Genomic DNA, 19093 nt, shown 5'->3' on the forward strand with positions numbered 1-19093 from the left:
GGAGCAATCTCAGGACCCTGAGATCATGATCTGAGCTGAAAGTCAGATGCTTAATGACTGAGCTACCAAGCCACCCCTAGGTTGTTCCAATATTTGAAGAAGGAGAGAATAAAGGCTTAACTCAGAGCTGTTCCCTATCCATTTACTTTCAAGCAATATCTTAGAATTGTTTTAATCCCATTATTGTTGAGTGGTCAGGGAATTCAAGACACACGTGCATTCGGAACATTATTAATTTAAATGTGTGATTACCAGAAATCATCCACTTGAAATAATGTTGCTCTTGTTCTACTAAATCTGTCACTTAAAAGCATGTGGTATACCAGCAGTTTTGTAACACCGTAACTGATTAACTTGAGTGGTATTTTCAAAGAGCAAACTTGAAAGAGTAGTTTCATGAGTTAAATCAGAACCTTCCTAAAATTTGTTGATTGGGAGTTTGAAGGAAGGAATGAAACTTAGTGGTAACAAAGGTAGAAGGGAGAGAGGGAGGAAGAAAAAAAGGAGAGGCCATCCTATTTAAGGAGGTTGCTACTTTGCAGGATCGCAAGAAGATCAATGGTACTCAAATTTGGGGAGATTTGGGAAGAAGGAAGCAAGAACTGGATCATAACTAAAGATGAATTCTTTCTGATGTACACATGACATTTCAGACATCATCTCAACAATCACATAGGGAACATGAGTCAGTAGGTGACATAGTAGGTGACATAAGTCTAAGTAAAGAACAAAAGGTCAAGGATGGAGAGGGAGGTTTGGCAAAACCCCGCATGCCTTCAAGTAGCAGAGTAGTGGTATGTCCTGAAAAATGCCCGCAACGGAAGGATGAAAACGGCAGTAGGCAAAATACGAAAAAGCATCCCAGTAGAGCCAAGCTTGTAAGCTTGGCAGCTAATAAAAGGAGAGAGGCTCTGGAATAGGTTTGTTTCTTTTAAGTCTTTAGGTCATTCCAAGAGTACATGGGTTGGAAATTTTAGGACTAGAAGCAGGAATACTTCTATTTGTTATGTCTCTAAAACTGTACAAGCCATTTGTTCATAAATCCATCCCCTCAGATTAAACAACCTTGGAACCTACATTGTTTCATACTCTGCATCCATGAAGCCTAGCACAGCTTCCAAGACGTGGTAGGTACAGGTATCTGTTTAGTTATATTTTGCTGTTGTATATAGGAAGCCAAAGGACACATTTTTGGGCTCTAGAAAAGGAGGTGAGGAGATAAATACGGTATCAGAAAATCATTTGTAGCTCAAATATTGTCCTAAGAATATTAGATATGAATTCAATGAGTGCTACTGACTTCGCTTGTGTTTCCTCAGAGCCAAGGAAGGTGGGGATTCTGTTTCCAAGCCAATGGGACTCGTGCGCTTATATGCTTGTCAGCCTGACACTGTGAGGGAACAGAAAACTAATAAACAATTCTGAAACATATTTCTTAAATGTCTTAAATGAAATTAGCAATGTAAGTTTAAACTCCAGACACCTATATAATCCCCCCCACCCCCAAATGTCTCACTCTAAAGAACTTTTCCATAAAGCAAAATTCTGAACACTGGCCTCTTTTCCTGTATTCCTAAGATGGGCTTTGGCACGCTGGTATGCTTACACTTTAAAGAGACAAAAATAAAACTACAAGGTTTCCTTTGATTTTAATGAGTAGAGTTCCAGCTCACTTCCTTTAAAATATTGCCCCTGAATTGCAAATTACTTCATGATCTTTTTTTAAGTGAGCTCCCTTCCTAGACTGACAGAGCCAGCTGCAGCATTGTACTGTCTATGGAAATGATATCATCAGCACTCTGTCCTTGAATAAGACCACAATCATTACATTTGGCTCCTTTTCACATAGCAGGAACCCAAGAGATGTTTGTTTATAGCAACGGTATTCAGAAAGTTATCCCTTCTGCACTCATCAGTTGGCAGCTTAAAATCAAAAGTTTAGCATGAATTACCTGAATCCCCTTTTAAAGCAAAAGTAGTTTTAATTTTAATAAATTTACAATTAATGTTGAAAGTGTTAGCTTGTTTTCTAATTTTCACTGTTTTAATAGTTTTGATACTAAGGGCAGAGTGTAATTTATTATTGCTTATATTCATTATTCATTAGCTATATATTTATTTTTTTTAAAATATTTTATTTATTTATTCATGAGAGACAGAGAGAGAGAGAGAGAGAGAGACAGAGACAGAGACAGAGACAGAGACAGAGACACAGGCAGAGGGAGAAACAGGCTCCATGCAGGGAGCCTGACGTGGGACTCGATCCCGGGTCCCCAGGATCAGGCCCTGGGCTGAAGGCGGTGCTAAACCACTGGGCCACCAGGGCTGCCCTATTTATATTTCTTATACTTCTGTGTTTCAACTTATTATCAATAATATAATTAATACTATTTGTTACAATTTGATAACTAATTATAACAATTCAACCTAATAATTAAATTTTAAAAATTAATTTTACAGCTGAATCATTTTTATACATGGTATAAAACAGACTGTGTTCCCATCATCCCATTCCTTAGAGAAAGCCACCGTTAACCATTTGGTGTCATTCCCTTCTGATCTTTGTTCATATATCAATTTTGCTTTTTCATGGATGGGCTCTTACATTCATTTTAAGGGGTAGCAAATGATTTTGTCCAATTAAATGACTTAATTTATTTAATCAAATAACAGAAAAAAAAATACCTGAGAGCCATATTCACCACGAAAAACATGTTGCATAAATTCAACTCACATCTTTTATTAAAGATTCTCATCTGACAAATATTAGTGAAGCAGTCCATTAAACTATAATTTTAAGTACAAAAATAAGCAGGAGATTTTATAATCTGAAAAAGATTTTACATTTTCTTAAAAAAATGACTACCATTCTCCTTAAGAAACATCATTTAGGTTTTATTAACATGAAGCCAAAATGTTAGCACCATTTATATGCACAGTAAGACCATTAATTTCAAATTTATCATTTTTATCTTTAGTAAATCTATCTTTTCCACTGTCAATTATTTTCCGACTTTCGAAAATTGATTAGTGTAAGACATTTGAAACTAAGTGTAAAATTTAATCAAATTTAATTAAATTTGATTTTAATTAAACCACTCTTGTTTTTACCCAGTAAATATTATGGTGTCTAACAGAAACTGCACATAAATAAAACATTAACTTTACCTGTTTTGTACACGAGGGTTCCATTGCTAAAAAGATTTTGAAAAATGGTGAAGTTGAGGTCTTAAAGCACTGGCGATATGCATAAAACCACGCATACGGTTACAGCAGGCCTAGCTTACAACCCAGGCTGTGGTCCAGTCCAGGGTCTGGTTTACAATACCACCCTGCTTACACGAAGCCTTCCTGAGTCCCCCCACTGGAAATAATACCATTTTCTTCTAATTCTCACTGCATTTTGTTTGTATCTTTTTAAAACAATCATCTGAGTATAGATGATCTATGTTCAAGCATTGTTCAAAAGCAGTGAAATATCAAGTAATAAACTAAAGGAGTAGTTAATCTTTTTTACCCACAATGATTGATGAGAATTCTATCAAAATCATTCAACCTTGCACTGGAGTCTGCAACTGGCATAGCATTAGTTAATTAATTCTTATTAATCATCTTGATCTGTCTTCATAATGCTCCCAAATGCAAAATATCAGAAAGGGAGACAGAACATAAAGACTCCTAACTCTGGGAAATGAACTAGGGGTGGTGGAAGGGGAGGAGGGCGGGGGGTGGGGGTGAATGGGTGACGGGCACTGAGGGGGACACTTGACGGGATGAGCACTGGGTGTTATTCTGTATGTTGGTAAATTGAACACCAATAAAAAATTAATTTATTAAAACAAATGCTCCCAAATGCAGTGTTAGATGAAGAAAAAAAGGAAGAAAATAAACAAAACCTAAGAGAAGCTTATTTACTCATAAATTAAAAATTATTTTTGTATTCCTTCCCATCCCAATTAAAATGATTCTAAAAACAAACAAAAATGATCCAACACTGTTTTCTAATTATCAATGGCTTGATATAGAGTAGTATCTAGGATACACAAAAGCATCAAGAATCAGAAAAATATCAACCATAATGCTATTGCCTTACAATAACCTGTAATGTTATATTTTCTTCCATACTTTCTAAACATAGTTGAGATCATATTAGGTAGAACAGTTTGAATCCTTCTTTTCCTCCACTTAACACGTCACAATCACTATTTCCCCATGTTATTAAACTCTCCTTATAAAAAAATTTTAATGGCACATGTTTCAGCATGCAATTTAACAAATTCCTTAGTATGTTGGTCCTTAACAGATGGATACTGAATGTATTTCTTAAATGAATTAACACAGGACTTCCAACACTTATTTTTACAACCGAACTGTATTCAATGTAGGGCTTAGAAAGCATCTGGGTGGGGGGGGGCAGGAAGCAAAACCTTATAATAAACACTTAAAGAAAATGTAGGATATATATTCCAATAGGCCAAAAAGCCAATCAGCCCTCTTTATTGATCCTATCACATTAACCATTAACTGTTTATTAAGGGGAAAAAAGAAACAGGACTATCAGCTACTCAGAGTACAGATAAAAGTATCCTACCAACCATTAGCTATGTTATTTTTCATCTTCTCCACACAAAAATTTTGAACAGGAGGCACAAACCATAAAGAAAGCCTAACACATTCAACTAAAATTTTAAATTCTTATGAGACCAACTTAAGAATCCACAAAAAAGGCGAAAGGTTTCATGACACATGGGCAAAGGATTAATATTCTTTAAAAGAACTTTCACAAAAAAAAAAAAAAAAAAAGAACTTTCACAAAAGCCAGTAGCAAAATGTATGAAGGACACTGAAAATTTTATATAAAGTAAAATGACCAAAAATCTATGAAGACGTTCAAAGTCAGTAGTAAACCAAAAAATGTAATCATACAGGAGAGGTGTCACTTTTCACCCAGGGGTCAGCTGAGATTTAAAAAATTCAAATGGGTGTTAACTTGAAATAAGCAATGATGTGTTCCTGAAACTTAAAAACTTGCTAGTCAAAAGCCATTTTCTTACAAAGATAATGACGAAATGGGAATTCAGTCACACCTGGGAAAGAGTACAATCTATATTATTAAACTGAATATAAACTTCTATAAGACAATGAACCTTTAACAGAAAAGTCAAAGGACTAGCACTGAAGGCTGACATGCTTGCAGGAAAGCATCACCAAGGAGGAAGACAGGTCATCCGACGTTAGATGATAACAAGTGTTGGAGTATCCTTCCCCAATATTAAAAAAGGTCAGCTGGAAATACATGTTTATAGGTTTTTCCCTCTATACTTCCAAAAAGTACTGATTAGCACATGTTGGATCCATTACCACAAGTAAGCTCTGCACAACAGGTTAAAAGCTAAAGATCACAGAGGCCTGCATTTTGCTGACTGGGGAAGACTGGTGAACATACACAGATGCACAGCAGAAATGCCCGGGCAGAGTGGCAGTGGCCTGCGAACAGTGAGGAGCAGGTGACTGTAGCATAAACTATTTTAATATAAAGATGGCCATGTGTTGGAGTGAAGAACTGACCAGGATGTGGGCGGGCTTTGGGGAAGACAACTGAGCAACATGCAACTAACGTCTTTTAAAAGTCCATATACTTTGACACAGAAATTCGACTTGTAAGCTAAATGAAAACTAAATTTAAGTATTAACTGCAGTATTGTTTTTAATGGCAGGAAGCAACAAGCTAATGTACATTAACAGAAGACTGGTTAAATAAATTGGGACAACCCAAGCAGCAAATATATCATTAAAACAGTTTTTTCATATGTGAAAAATGCTTATAGGGCATTTTAGAATTCTATATTGAAAACATACACTCAAATATATACATATGCATCCCAAAGTGCCAATACTGGTTTTCTTAGAATGGTGGGACAATGGATGATTTTAATTGTCTTTTTGTTTACGATCTCTTTTCCGGTTTACAGTCAAAGAAATATGTATTTCTTATGTAATTTTTTTACATTAACAAACACTTTTATATGCTAAAAAGATAATTATAAAAATTAAAGGGGCAAACTAGGAAGTCTGTAAAATCATGATTAAGGGTTAATATATTTACTACTTAAAGGATTTAACTGATTTATATGAAAAACACTAAGATTCTAATAATAAATGTACAAACAAAAGAATTTGAAATATATAAAAAAATAGTATCAATAAACAATTAGGTGCAAAATAAGACAACATACTTATCCTTTTATTTAAGTGGAAAGGGTTTTAAAAAACACCCACAATATTAATTATGAATAGGCACTCTCAAATCCCATGGTATCATTTAATCCAGTAGCTGCACTTCTGAAATTCTAGCCAAAAGAAATATAGCTAACTATGAAAAAAATATTTCTAACAATGAAAAAGCTTTCAACAGAGTATGTCCATCACAATGTTCCTTGTACAAAGAAATAATGAACCCCAAACCTAGAAGAATCCAAACAGTGGGACTGCTTCAAAAACATTTCATCTATGCTGAGATAGAATGGTTTGCTAAACTACAAGGCATGTGGTGATGTGAATAAATGGTCACTTAGGCAGGTCAAAGTCACAGAATCGCAAAGGGTTGGTAGGAGTCATAAGGAACACATTCAAAAGTCAGAGGCTGTTTTATGTTGTGAAATCTCATTCTTTAGCAAAAGGGGGATATTCCAGATGTGAAAATGAAAAAAGGGCATAAAGATCGAGATGATGATAGAGACTTTCTTCCAAAAGAGCTGTTGTGCCATTTGCCATTTCAGTGTCTGCAGACGCTTACAATATACTCTGGTGTGTTCCTGACATTCCTACACGCAGATCCACACAGATTTCAAGTAAATAAAATCTGTATACACTTATTGCACTGCATGATGCTTTGGGGCCATTTTTAAGGAAATAAATCTGATTTCTACCACAAGAGCCAATGAGTAAGACATATGGTCACCTTGAATCCTTTTTGAAAGAAGGCGAATTAAGTAAGAATGGAATCCGTCGGTGTGCTAGAATAACAGAGGTAAGGGAAACCTACATGGGGGAGAAGCTCACAAACATCATTAGTTCTCATTCACTCATTTACCGACACATATAAGCCAGACACATGTCACATACTCAGCACTGACAGATATAAACTGGTCAACACAACATTCCTAGTCCTCGGCTGCCCCAGAGCTTACGTTCCAATGGAGGGGACACAGACCATATCCAAATAAGCATACGCACGGGGGTGACTCCTCTTCTCCTACTTCTTTTCCTTCACTTTTCTTGTTTACTATCAATCACTCTCATGAAAGTTCACTCTAATAATATTCATTTTAAATGACAGGACTTTTCTCAGTTTAAGACAAATTAGTTAAAGTGGTCACTATTTATCTAGTTCATGTCCAATTCAAATATCCAGAAGAAAGAACCAGAAAGCTCTCTATTATCTAAGTTCCATAAAAAGATTCCTAGAGAATATCAGGACAATCGTTTTGTCATTTGCATAATGCAGCTATTATATCTTTCCAACTGTCCTGGCTGATCTCAGCCCTGGCCGGTAAATAAGGCTATCATCACTAAGTCTGAACACATTCAGAGAATAAATCAGAATAAAAACACTGACAACACAGACGTGTGAATAATAATTATAATTAACCCCTTCTAAAAGAAAAGGTATATGTAATAGTACATAGTAGAGTAACAATTTAACCCATCTTTTTTTTTTTTTCCTTTTTTACTCAAAGCATAAAGCAGAGACAACACTTTATCCCAGGTTAACATGCAACTTTAAAAAAAAAGTTAATATACATATTAAACATGGAAATTCACCAGTAAAAAATTATTTTTCATTTCCACCCAAATATATCTTGACATGATTCCTTTATTTCATAATAAATAAGGCCCTACCGCTGGTCACCTGACCCATCCCTTACATTTCTGGAACCTGACAGCTTAGTGAGTTCTGGAGACAAGAACACTGCTGTAAGTAACACATCTGCAAAACAGCAGCTGATGAGACTGCTTTACCAATGGAGAGGTCCCTACTGCAATCTGCCACTCCCTCCCAGCATTCCGCAAAACAGAAATATGCTCCAGCCATCCACAAAGTTGTCTTGCCAAGAAAGCCCCAAAATATTATTTCCCTAGGTATCTAACACATCAGCGGTGATGAACAATAAAAGCACCCAAGTGCTCTAAGATCCTTACTTTTTTGGAATATTCCTTGAGTGTAAAGTTTTCTTAGGATACAGGGAAACACAAGTTCAAAAAAAAGAGAGAAGACAAATCTTCTGCGTTTTCGTGCATTACAAAGCTTGACTCAAAACCTTTTATCACATTAGAAATTCCAATACAACAAACCTAAAAACTTTCAAAAGGTGTTCTAATTTCTTTGTTGTATTAAATGTGGCTTCGACTATGTCAATATGCATAGAGCTCAATTTGGGAGGGGTAGTTATACAAATAGAGGACTTGAAACGCATTTTCATCTAGGCTTCTTTAAGGAAATACGATAAAGAAGGAAGACTATCTACAAGAATTTACCATATTTAAAATCAATACTGTTAGTAAAATTGTTTGTAAGCACAAATTAAAATTAGTATACATTTTTCTCATCTCTAGCAACCAAAAGAGCCCTTCTTAGTCATAATTGTAGCTTCTTCCTCAATGTGTTATTTTGAACATTAACCAAGAAAATATCTTTAAAAGTGCTCTGCAGGTATCACCTCCTCTCAAAAAAACCGTAGAGGGACATAATATAAAAAAAGGCTACTCCAATCTAAATGACTAGTTCAAGCAAAAATAATTAGAGGAATTCTGTATATCACCAATGTCAGAAGTTTTGGAGAAGAGAATAGTATACAATTATTTAAAATCATGTACAGATTTCACTTTCCATGCAAGATTATTTAAAATATAAAGACAATGTAATTGTAAGAATCAAGTCTCGGCCCCCAGAATTTATAGTCACATTCTATGGCCTGAAAAGAAAAAAAAAGAAAGAAAGGAGGGAACTATGAGAAACATAATAGGAGTCTATCAAATATTTTAGTTTTTAAGTAGACTCTTAACAAAGAGGAAAGATTTGGGTATGCACACAAAATGGATCCAGAGCTAAACAATATGATCAGAATTACTAACCACTAAGTATGAGGAGAGTTAAGAGGCTACTCTTATATAAGCAATAAGCTTTCACTAAGGTTTTAAAATGCACAATATAATTTTCTGTGTATGAAGGCTATTTAAAAAAAAAAAAACAGAAATAGATTTCAGTTTTCTAGCCTCTACCTTAACAAAAGGGCAATGGTTTTGCTCATGTTTACTATGGTTTGTAATCTAGGGTTTTTTTTTTTTTACTCAAATAAAGCACAAACTGTGACTTAGAAATTCTCAGGGCTGTGTCATCAGTACACCAAGCACATATAATGCCATAGAAAAAAATATATATAATTTATTAGACGGACTTAAAATCCCACACACATCAATTTTAGGCACTTCTTGAGTACAGACTATGAGAATCTTCTTTCAAAGAACAGCATATCTAGCAGGCAAGACCATACACTTTAGTTTTTAGAATAATACATAACTAGACAACTGATTTGAAAAATTGCATAATTAGCCCGACTCTATCCTGTAGCAATTTCTTCATAATTCCACACAGCATTTTAGCATTTAATAGAAAGTCATTTTTTTAAAATCCAAAGCTTTTAAATTTTTTCCCTTTATTTCACCAATATGAGTTTAAGACTATCATACATTCTTTGAGGGAGCATGAAGTTCCATTTTGTATACGTGGAACTTTAAATGAGTACTTTCTATACTGTTTCTCTATCTATACAGAATCAACACATGATGGTTGATGATTCTGATGTTTTTTAAAGCCCATTTCAACAGGTTTATTTTGTAAAGACAGGCTTCTCGTTACTAATTCCTTTAGACATCTAATGTTTATCTGTGTTCTTTAAGTAAAACATGAGGAACAAAACAGAATGTGGGCTATGGTTTTAAGGATGTAAAACCATAGGTTTTACAGGTTAAACACTACATACAAATTTGGTTTGGCATCTTTTTACCGACTTAAATCGTTTGCACAGGTATCCTCCAAAATGCGATCTATGTTTGGTAATGGGAAGATAACATACACGTAACTTCATCCTGTCCGTGCCTAACTAACAGCTTAAGGAACTGGCAAAGTCTAGACAGTTGTCACCTTTCTGAATCTACTATTCAGCCTATGAAGCTAAAATTAAGAAGCAATAAAATGTTAAATACAGTATAAACGATTTTATTACTGACATTTATATACCGTATGGACAGCAAGCCAGTCTTCTGATATACTCAACAATCCTGGCAATACTCTCTAATGAGCAAAGTACAAACTGGTAAATCAAGCCAGTGGTGGGGAGATAGCAAAGAACTAGAGAACCTACCGAGAAACTGGTGGTGTAGGGAATGAGGGCTGTAAGGCAAAGTTTGGAATACCTCTAGGACCGGGTAACATACCTTCACTGATGGTGAATGAAGATACAGGGGAGCAAGGGATGGCTGAGCTATAGGAAGCTCTGATCTGAAGTAAGAAGTTCCAGCATATATCTCGGCAGTTGGGAGGGGTCAAGGATAAGCCATGCCAAGAAACCCCGTCTCTACCCAGCTTCGAAAGAGGGACTGATGCCAACATACAACTGGGCCATCGAGAGAAGATGATCCCCAAATCCACAGAAAATCTGGGATGTGCTGCTATCCTCTAGGTATAAAGCAGAACACACTACAGATAAATTCCCAGAAACACCTGCAGAGAAAACTAGAAAGTTGTCTACAGTTTTTCTATTTACACAAATATAAACAGATTTTGAGGTTGTCTGTACTGTATGTGGTTGCTGTAGTCACAGCAAGAAATGTAAAATGCCTACAAGAGAGAGGACAATAAAATCCCACTTCTAGGCATCTTAATTCTATACACTCAGACAAAAAAGAAAGGAACATCTCCGGGACTTCCTGCCTTTCCTCAAGCTCCCTGTACTTTTCTGTAACTACCTACTAGGCACTTCTTAAAGGCCAGAAAACAGAAACTCTTCTATTTCACACCACACTTCTAAAATCACTTTAACTATCTGCATTAAAAATGCCAGCCAGCAGTGCTAAAGCGCTTCTCTATTCTTAAGGCAAAATGTCATATTCTATACCCACTTCCCCCGGCTCCCCCAACCACCTGCCTTCACTGAATTCTTTGCCCGTCCTAAGAGCCAAATAAGAGAGAACTGAAAATCCTCAAACTAGACTCCTCGATATAATGTGTAAGATATACTTTATAAATGCTATTATCACAAAATTAAACATATTTAAATGCTTGTAGCATGTGGTTACTTTCACCAAGATTACATGCCTTTCAAAATATCAAACAACATTTAAATTCAGCCACATGTACAGAGGTATGAATCTGTTCTTTTCAGAGGTGAGCACAACGGCTCTAAATAAGATGACTGTTTACACCCAAAAGTAGCATATTAAAAACCAAAAGCAATGCCTTTTGCTTAATCCTACTCAAACTACATATAAATTGCCAATAGGACTACTCCTGAGGCTCTCCATTGGATCTGGAAATAATACTGTTTAAATTGTCTTGATGTATATTCTTACGTGAATTAAAAGTCTTTTTCTCATGTAATTTTGGTTCTACGTACAGTGTACAGGTACAATCTTATTTCTAATGCTTCGCTTAGAGAAGACAGAATGTAACAAAGAATCGTGTTCTGTAAATGTGGTTTAAGGTTTCTTGCATCCTCACGATGCCATGTCAACGACCTGCTACAGGACACCAACCGTAACGATGTAGTGCACACCTTACACATCCAATCACGAGTGAATTCTAGCCAAGGCCCTGACGGCAAGGGCGTGTGCTGGTGTAGTGCTGAACTCCTACGGCAACAAGCCGCGGGACTAAACCACGATTCTTCAAATTGAAAGATAAAAAGGGTAAAAGATGCGAATTTGCTGGACTACTTTACAGAATATTTATCTCTGGTGAAAATGCGACATCTGCAAAAGAGATTTGGATTTTTAAGGGAGTTTTTAATATAAAACAAGTCATTCCTAATAATAATAGTGATTTGGAAAAGTATGAGAACATATGAACAAATAAAGCTTAGTAATTTGGAGTTTACTTTTGTAAAAGCAAGTTGACAAATATTAAAATGTTATACTTGCATTATGAACATTATACTATAAATATGAAACACAAAACGTCCACTGTTAAACACTGATCTCCCATGCCTGACTTGGATTTAGTTATTGAGTATATGCTACAGAAAGAAACTTTTGGAGTTTTGTCAATACTTGTCAATACTATTTATTATTCCTCATCAAAATCTGCATGAAATCTAAAAGGCTGGTATTAAAAGTAGTTATTTCTTTTCTTCAATATCCTAAAACATGCCAGTTTGGATCAGCCTTCAGATTTTTAGGGCATGAAACACATGCAAAAAGAGTACCCAAAAAGATGTCTGAACACATTAGGGTAAGTTTGTTTATAAGTTACAACAGAAATACCTTCAACCTTCATAGCTTCCCATTTTCAGTGAAGGAAAAAAAATCCTAAGCAAACAAGATATTTGGGGCCAAGTTACTTCTTTGTAAAAATAATATATCATGTTGACCAACTTTTAAACTGAATTCTTAAAAGCATTAAAAATAATTTGTATTTAATAATCGTCAATGCATTCACGTGGTATTAAGAAGATAAAAGAAAATGCACAGAAATGAAAAATCTCAAACTATCCCAATTCCTACAATGAGAAATTTTCAAATTATGAAATAACCTTCGTTGCTTAGAAAATAAGCTTTACTTTTCATCTCAAATTCACTTTAAATGCTGGATATATAATTCAATACCTAAGAAGACTCTAGGTAAATTTCTTGATAATATTTATAGGGTGATACTACTCTGGGCAGACATATTTGACACAACATCTTCCCACTAACGTTGCGGGAAAAAAAAAATCACTCGATAATTGTAATCACAATTAATGATGGACTAATTAATGGATTAACAATTTTCTCAGTAATTCAGATGGCATAGATCCAATAAAGGGAACAATCTGATAATTGCTCAACATGAAATCCTGTCCATTCATAATACTAAGCCAAAAATTTGCAGTACTCCACTCAGTTGGATTACATGTTTTCATTTATGTAATTTGATCAACAAAAAATGGGTACACAATGTTGAGCTTTCTTCTCTTTCTTTCTTCCTTTTTTTTTTTTTAAAGAGCAGCTCAATGATTTTGGGGATCGGTTAGTACAATACAGAGAACATAGGGGGAAAGCACAAAACGGCACTTAACACCAATGCCAGTATTCATCTCATTATGGTTATAACTAAGGATATTATTACTTTTGTGTTATTTGCTTTTCTTTAGAACATAATCAAAGCCGTAACTTGAACTTGAGGTATATACACAATACATATACAACCTTATGCAAAATACTTTTCATAATTAACATTACATTTTAAAATATTGGAAACTGAGTGTGATTTGTATTTTGACTTAATGCAACAAGAAGAGAACAACATTCAACTAGGGAGGGTTATACTGATAATAAAGCTCTTAGAATGAAAAATTTCTTCCTCTCCCTTTGTACTTACCACAGGCTACACAATGTCCTGAGAGGATTCATTATGAGAAAAATGGCAATCACAGCTTTAAAGACCTTGCTTTGGAAGGAACTAATGAGAAAGCAGATTGGAAAGTGAGACTTCATCTTTGTTTTCAAATAAGTGGTCTTAATTTTTCTTCTTATAGAAAAAGTTTACGTCAGTTTATTATAAATATATCTAAACCATTAATTTTTGCAGCTTTCAGGTAAAGTCCAGCACTTCGTTTATACAAAGTCCATGAGCAGAGGTCAGTAGAGATCATCTAATCTTAAGTCGTGACATCATCCATTCAAGTCCTTGGCATAATCTACAAAGAATATAAAGTCATTTGATTAAATTATCAACTAAAAAGCTATGAACAACAAACTAAAAAATACCATTTTTCATTTATTTAAACAACAAAGATTAAAAAATCAATAATATTTAATGTTGCTGTTATGCTGGTAAAGCAATACTCTCACACATAGTAGTACATTCATGCTTTTCTGGTTCTGTTATGTCTCCAGTTTCTAGACCACTGCCTGACACACAGAAGGAGCTCAATAATTATATAATGAATATCAACAGAAAGTAATTTAGCAATACATATCAGAAATATTTAAAATACCAATACCTTTTTTCTACTCCTAGAAATATATTCTAAAAAAAAAAAATAAGAGACAAGGTCTGGTTGATGTATTAGACTATTCATCATAGCATTTTTAATAGGTAAAAGTAAAATTTAAATCCCTTGAAATAGAGAAAAAAATTTAAATTATAGAACATTCACAACATCAAATATTAAAAACTTCCTTCAAAGATTTTACAGTATGATAAAATGCTCATGATATAAATGAAATAAAAATGGCAGGGAGGGATCCCTGGGTGGCGCAGCGGTTTGGTGCCTGCCTTTCGCCCAGGGCGCGATCCTGGAGACCCGGGATCGAATCCCACGTCGGGCTCCCGGTGCATGGAGCCTGCTTCTCCCTCTGCTTATGTCTCTGCCCCTCTCTCTTTCTCTCTCTGTGACTATCATAAATTTTAAAAAAAATGGCAGGGAAATTAATATATAGTTTAGCTGGTAAAACAAAGTATACATATAATATGTATATTACATCTATATATTTTAAAAATTTGAAGGGAAAAAATCTCTTATCACTAATACCAGTTAATTGAGAACAGCACAAAATATAGAAAGAGATGTTTACTATGATAATAGAAACTAAATGTTTAGCAGGAGGAAAGGGTTGTACATATTATAACAAAATGAAAGACTGTTATATAAAATATTAACTATTCTATATAAGGAGCTTTAACAGATATGAGAAACTATGCTATCATATTTAATTAAAAACACCAGACTCAGATTTTTGTGGAAGTATGAATCTAATAATGTAGGAGAAGGAGAAGGAGAAGAAGATGAAGAAGAAGAAAATAATGAGGCGAATAAATGGTTATTTTGCTGTTGGCTCTTACTTGCCCTACTATTACTAGATTCCTTATGTATAAACTACTGATAGATGGTGCAAAATAATAAAATAATAGGCAAATAAATTAACTCCAAAGTGTTAAATGACAGCAGTTACCTAATAGCAAACCAGAAACTGTGCTGAGTACTTAATATCCATTATCTTAATCCTCACGACGCTGAGACCAGAACCCTTCCCACACTACAAGAGGTTCGGAACCCAGGCTTAAAAGATGTTGGCAAATGGCAGGGGTGGGAGTCAAAATGCCAACTAACCCTAAAACCTACAGCTTAGTCCAAGGTGGCTAGACTGCAGAAGAGAAACATTTTCTCCCAAACCAAACATCTCCACTCGAGAACTATTGCAAAGAGAAGCCCACACAAACCAAAATTGAAAAGTTATCCCATCACCATCTATTTATTTCCTCCTTTATTTTATTTTTTTCTGGGTATTTGGAGATCTTTATTTCTTGTTCTTTTTTATCCTAAACACAGGTAAAAGAATTATTGCAAATTTAAACACATTTCTGAATTTATACACACATATTAATAATTCTGGTTAAAAATAAATATGACATATTTCTGACATAGAAAAATATAGAACACAATTTAATAAACACACACATTTCATCACCTTGCTTAGGGCTAGGATGACCTTACACCAAAAAAGTAACCACTACCCTTTTGGGGATTTATTGATTTCTGTAATTGTATGATAATATTTCCAAAGTTATAAGACATTCTACAGTACGTATGTATTATTCTTTTATAAAATTTTAAAACTTATATACAAGGCATCATAATCTAAAGCTTACATTTAATCTCTGAAATGTTTCATAAATTGACAATAACATAATTATAGATCTTTGGATTGTTAACTCAGTTCAATGAGGACAATAAATGTAACTCATATCATTGATAAGCATGTTACTCTTTTATTTCCTCTTTTAAAAATGAAACTGCCAGGGTTCGTATCTACCCTAAGTAATGATATTTTTCACACAATTACTCAAAGTACGTAAGTCAAATCTTTTACCAATCCTACATGATCTTCTTTGCTGCTAAATTCAGTATGAAAATCAATGTTTTTGCTTTATATGTTATCACATAAAGATATACCTGTATCAACATGTATTCAACTACTTGACAAAAAAATATGAAATGGTTAAGACATTTTTACCTAAATGAGCATGTGGACAATCAGTATTATCTGCGACTTTTTTTTTTAAACGAACATACATGCTTTTATGAGGTTCTAATTATGCTCTCATGTCTGTAATCAGGCAACAGGGCCTTCTATTTCACTAAGATTCAGCTTAGGAGGGAGGGGCAAGTTCAGCTTCATCTCTGATTTAATTCTTTTTTTCTCTGCTTTTAAATACATACATGAGGGATTCTAAGTAGAGGCCTTCAATTTGGAGTTGAGGTTCCTCTGGTGTTTGGCAAGGGAAACAGATGAGGGAGCTGGTGAGAGAAACTCTCTTCCTCTCGAGACCATGGTGAAGGTGAACGAATGAGCCACTGAAGCTACCTTGCTCTGCCCCGAGTTTCTGCCCTTTCCTGTATCTCAAATCTAAGACCTCTAATTAGAATCTTCATCTACCATTTAATTATTTTTCACTGCTTTTCAACACATAGATCCATCATATTTTGGAAAAACAACTACAACAAAAACGTTAACTTGCTCATATCTTTTAGCTTTTTGTCCTGTTTCGAACCTCCTTTATTCCATCTCTCCTAATAGCGCTCTCTCCCACCTCCTGACCCTTGACCTATTTGACAATGCTGACAACCACCTCTTTCTTAAAATCCTTTTGTCTCTGGGCATTGGACCAGGGCAAAGTTCTACAGTAGGCACCTGCCTTTCTTTCCCAAACCCCTCTCCCATTCCAAGCTCCCCTCGACCCCCGCTTCTGAAAGTGCAGCAACTCCCTCTTGACGATGCTGGTGGCAAAGGGAGTATCCCAAATTAGTCTCATGCTTGAGTCCTTTTCCAGTTCAGCTTCTTTATGAATAAAATGTAAATGAAAAACAATCGGTCCACGGAATTGTTATCATAAATAAATGATACAGTGTGTGGAAAGCCCTCCACCAGTGAAAGAAGTGTTTCCTGACTTGTCCAGCTCTTCTTGACATTTCTCTGAATTTCTGCAGTAATTCTATCATCTATTTGTTCACATGCATTAGTTCAGTGCGTTTACACATATTACATGTATGATTCATGTTTTGTTCTTTATAGACCCATGCTAAAAACTCTCTAGGTACAGATAAGAACGATGTCTTACATCTCTCCCTTATATTCTTTCATACGTGGTAGATTAAATATGTACTGATTTTAAGAAGAAATACATGTTTTCCAAAAGGAAGACCTCTTACCCCTCGCCAGTAAGAGCACAGCACGCCTGGATATGCCACTGGTGATCTTTAATAGAAGTTAGTTTCAAAAACTGGGAGATTTCTGCTACTGTCATGCATTCTTTAACATCTTGTTTATTAGCAAAAATCAGCAATCCAGCTTTCCGTAGGTCCTAGAGAAGCAAACAAAACTGTAAAGGCCGGTGCATTTTTTTTTTCATTGATTTTCCAACCTAATTAACTGAATACTTTTGATCTTTTGATCTAGAATTCCTCGACTCCTTGACATAAAAGCATCTCACAGCTTTTACGCTGATGGACAGTAAACTTAAAACTAAATACATTTTAAATAAACACTTCTATAGCTATATGGATTTACATATTCCTTATGTCCCTAAATTACATTTTTCATGATCCTAAGCGTTATATTTAACAAGAAGTCATGTCTTCAGATACATATTTACCTCTCCCCCAAACCCAAAACTAGGTTTCCATGACTAAGAGCTACTCTTTAGCATGGCACATACTCAAGAGCTTTTCAACATTCTACTCCAATCCGTTCTTTTTTTTTTTTTTTTTTTTAATTCTTCAGGTACGCATACCTAGAGCTAGTACTTTCCAGGTACGTAAGAAACAAATTCATTGTATATAACGTATGCCTGAAGGCTCCAGAGCTTAACTCTCAGTTGGATGGTGCTGTCCTAAACCAATCCTGCTCTTCCAAGATCTGTCTGTCCTTGTCCGTGAAGATTTATTAGATTTGAATATTTGATAGGGTCATTTTGGATTGGCAGTAGGCCTGTCATATTTCCCAATTAGACAGTAAGTTCTACCATTTCCTGGCTTTGCCTCAGGCAAATTCCTTAATCTTTCCAGATCCGTTCCTCATAACTAACATTTATCATCTAATCTGAGCAAGACACCCATTACGTTAACCATTTTCCAAACAAGATCTTTTTAATCCTCGTGAGATTCCTGTAAGGTAGGCCTTGCTATTCGTATTTTAGACGAGAGGAAACTGAGACGCAGTAGTGACTCCTACAAGGTCACACAGCAACTCCGCAGCACCACCGGGTTTGAGCGGAGATCCTCCCGCCACAGCTGCTGCTCCTCGTGGTAAACCGCGGAGGCTGCCACCTACCTCCTGGGGTGTCCTGTGGCAGCGACAAACATGCCAGTTCCATACCTGGCTTCGGGTAAACGTCAGTTCATCCGCTGCCCTGCAGACGAGGAGCAGCTTGATCTTTGTGCACACCCCGAAGTGACTGGCTTAATGTTTTACTCAAAAAGCAGGTCAATGGTTATTCATCTCCTTTTGCTCTATCCTACCCTTCCCTTTCCCATTAAAACATTTTTTAAAAATTTTATGTATTTATTCATGAGAGACACAGAGAGGTAGACACACAGGCAGAGGGAGAAGCAGGCTCCATGCAGGGAGCCCGAAGTGGGACTTGATCCCAGGACCCCGGGGTCACGCCCTGGGCCATAGGCAGGTGCTCAACCACTGAGCCACCCAGGTGTCCCCCCTTTCCCATTTTTAAAGCCAGGGACTTCCTTGATAAGATCTATTGAAAGTTATGGACCTTTTCCTCACAAAAATGTATTTATGCTTATATATGATGTTAGGGTGTTAAGAGATACCC

The 19093-nt window shown here is 35.5% G+C and overlaps 1 protein-coding gene across 1 annotated transcript in view; it reads right to left on the reverse strand.

Moving 5' to 3' along the window:
• Positions 1 to 7628: 7628 nt before the first annotated feature.
• Positions 7629 to 19093, reverse strand: part of ARL5A (ADP ribosylation factor like GTPase 5A) — a 28399-nt gene continuing 16934 nt past the window's right edge. The window contains exons 5-6 of the mRNA XM_041739582.1: positions 17472 to 17623; positions 7629 to 13955 (exon numbers count right to left, since the gene is read on the reverse strand). Of these exons, the coding sequence (XP_041595516.1) occupies positions 13907 to 13955; positions 17472 to 17623 (201 nt within the window). The 3' untranslated portion in view covers positions 7629 to 13906. The remainder of the gene's footprint in view (positions 13956 to 17471; positions 17624 to 19093) is intronic.

The sequence above is a fragment of the Vulpes lagopus genome, chromosome 24 (assembly GCF_018345385.1).
Source record: "Vulpes lagopus strain Blue_001 chromosome 24, ASM1834538v1, whole genome shotgun sequence".
Classification (NCBI taxonomy): Eukaryota; Metazoa; Chordata; class Mammalia; order Carnivora; family Canidae; genus Vulpes; species Vulpes lagopus.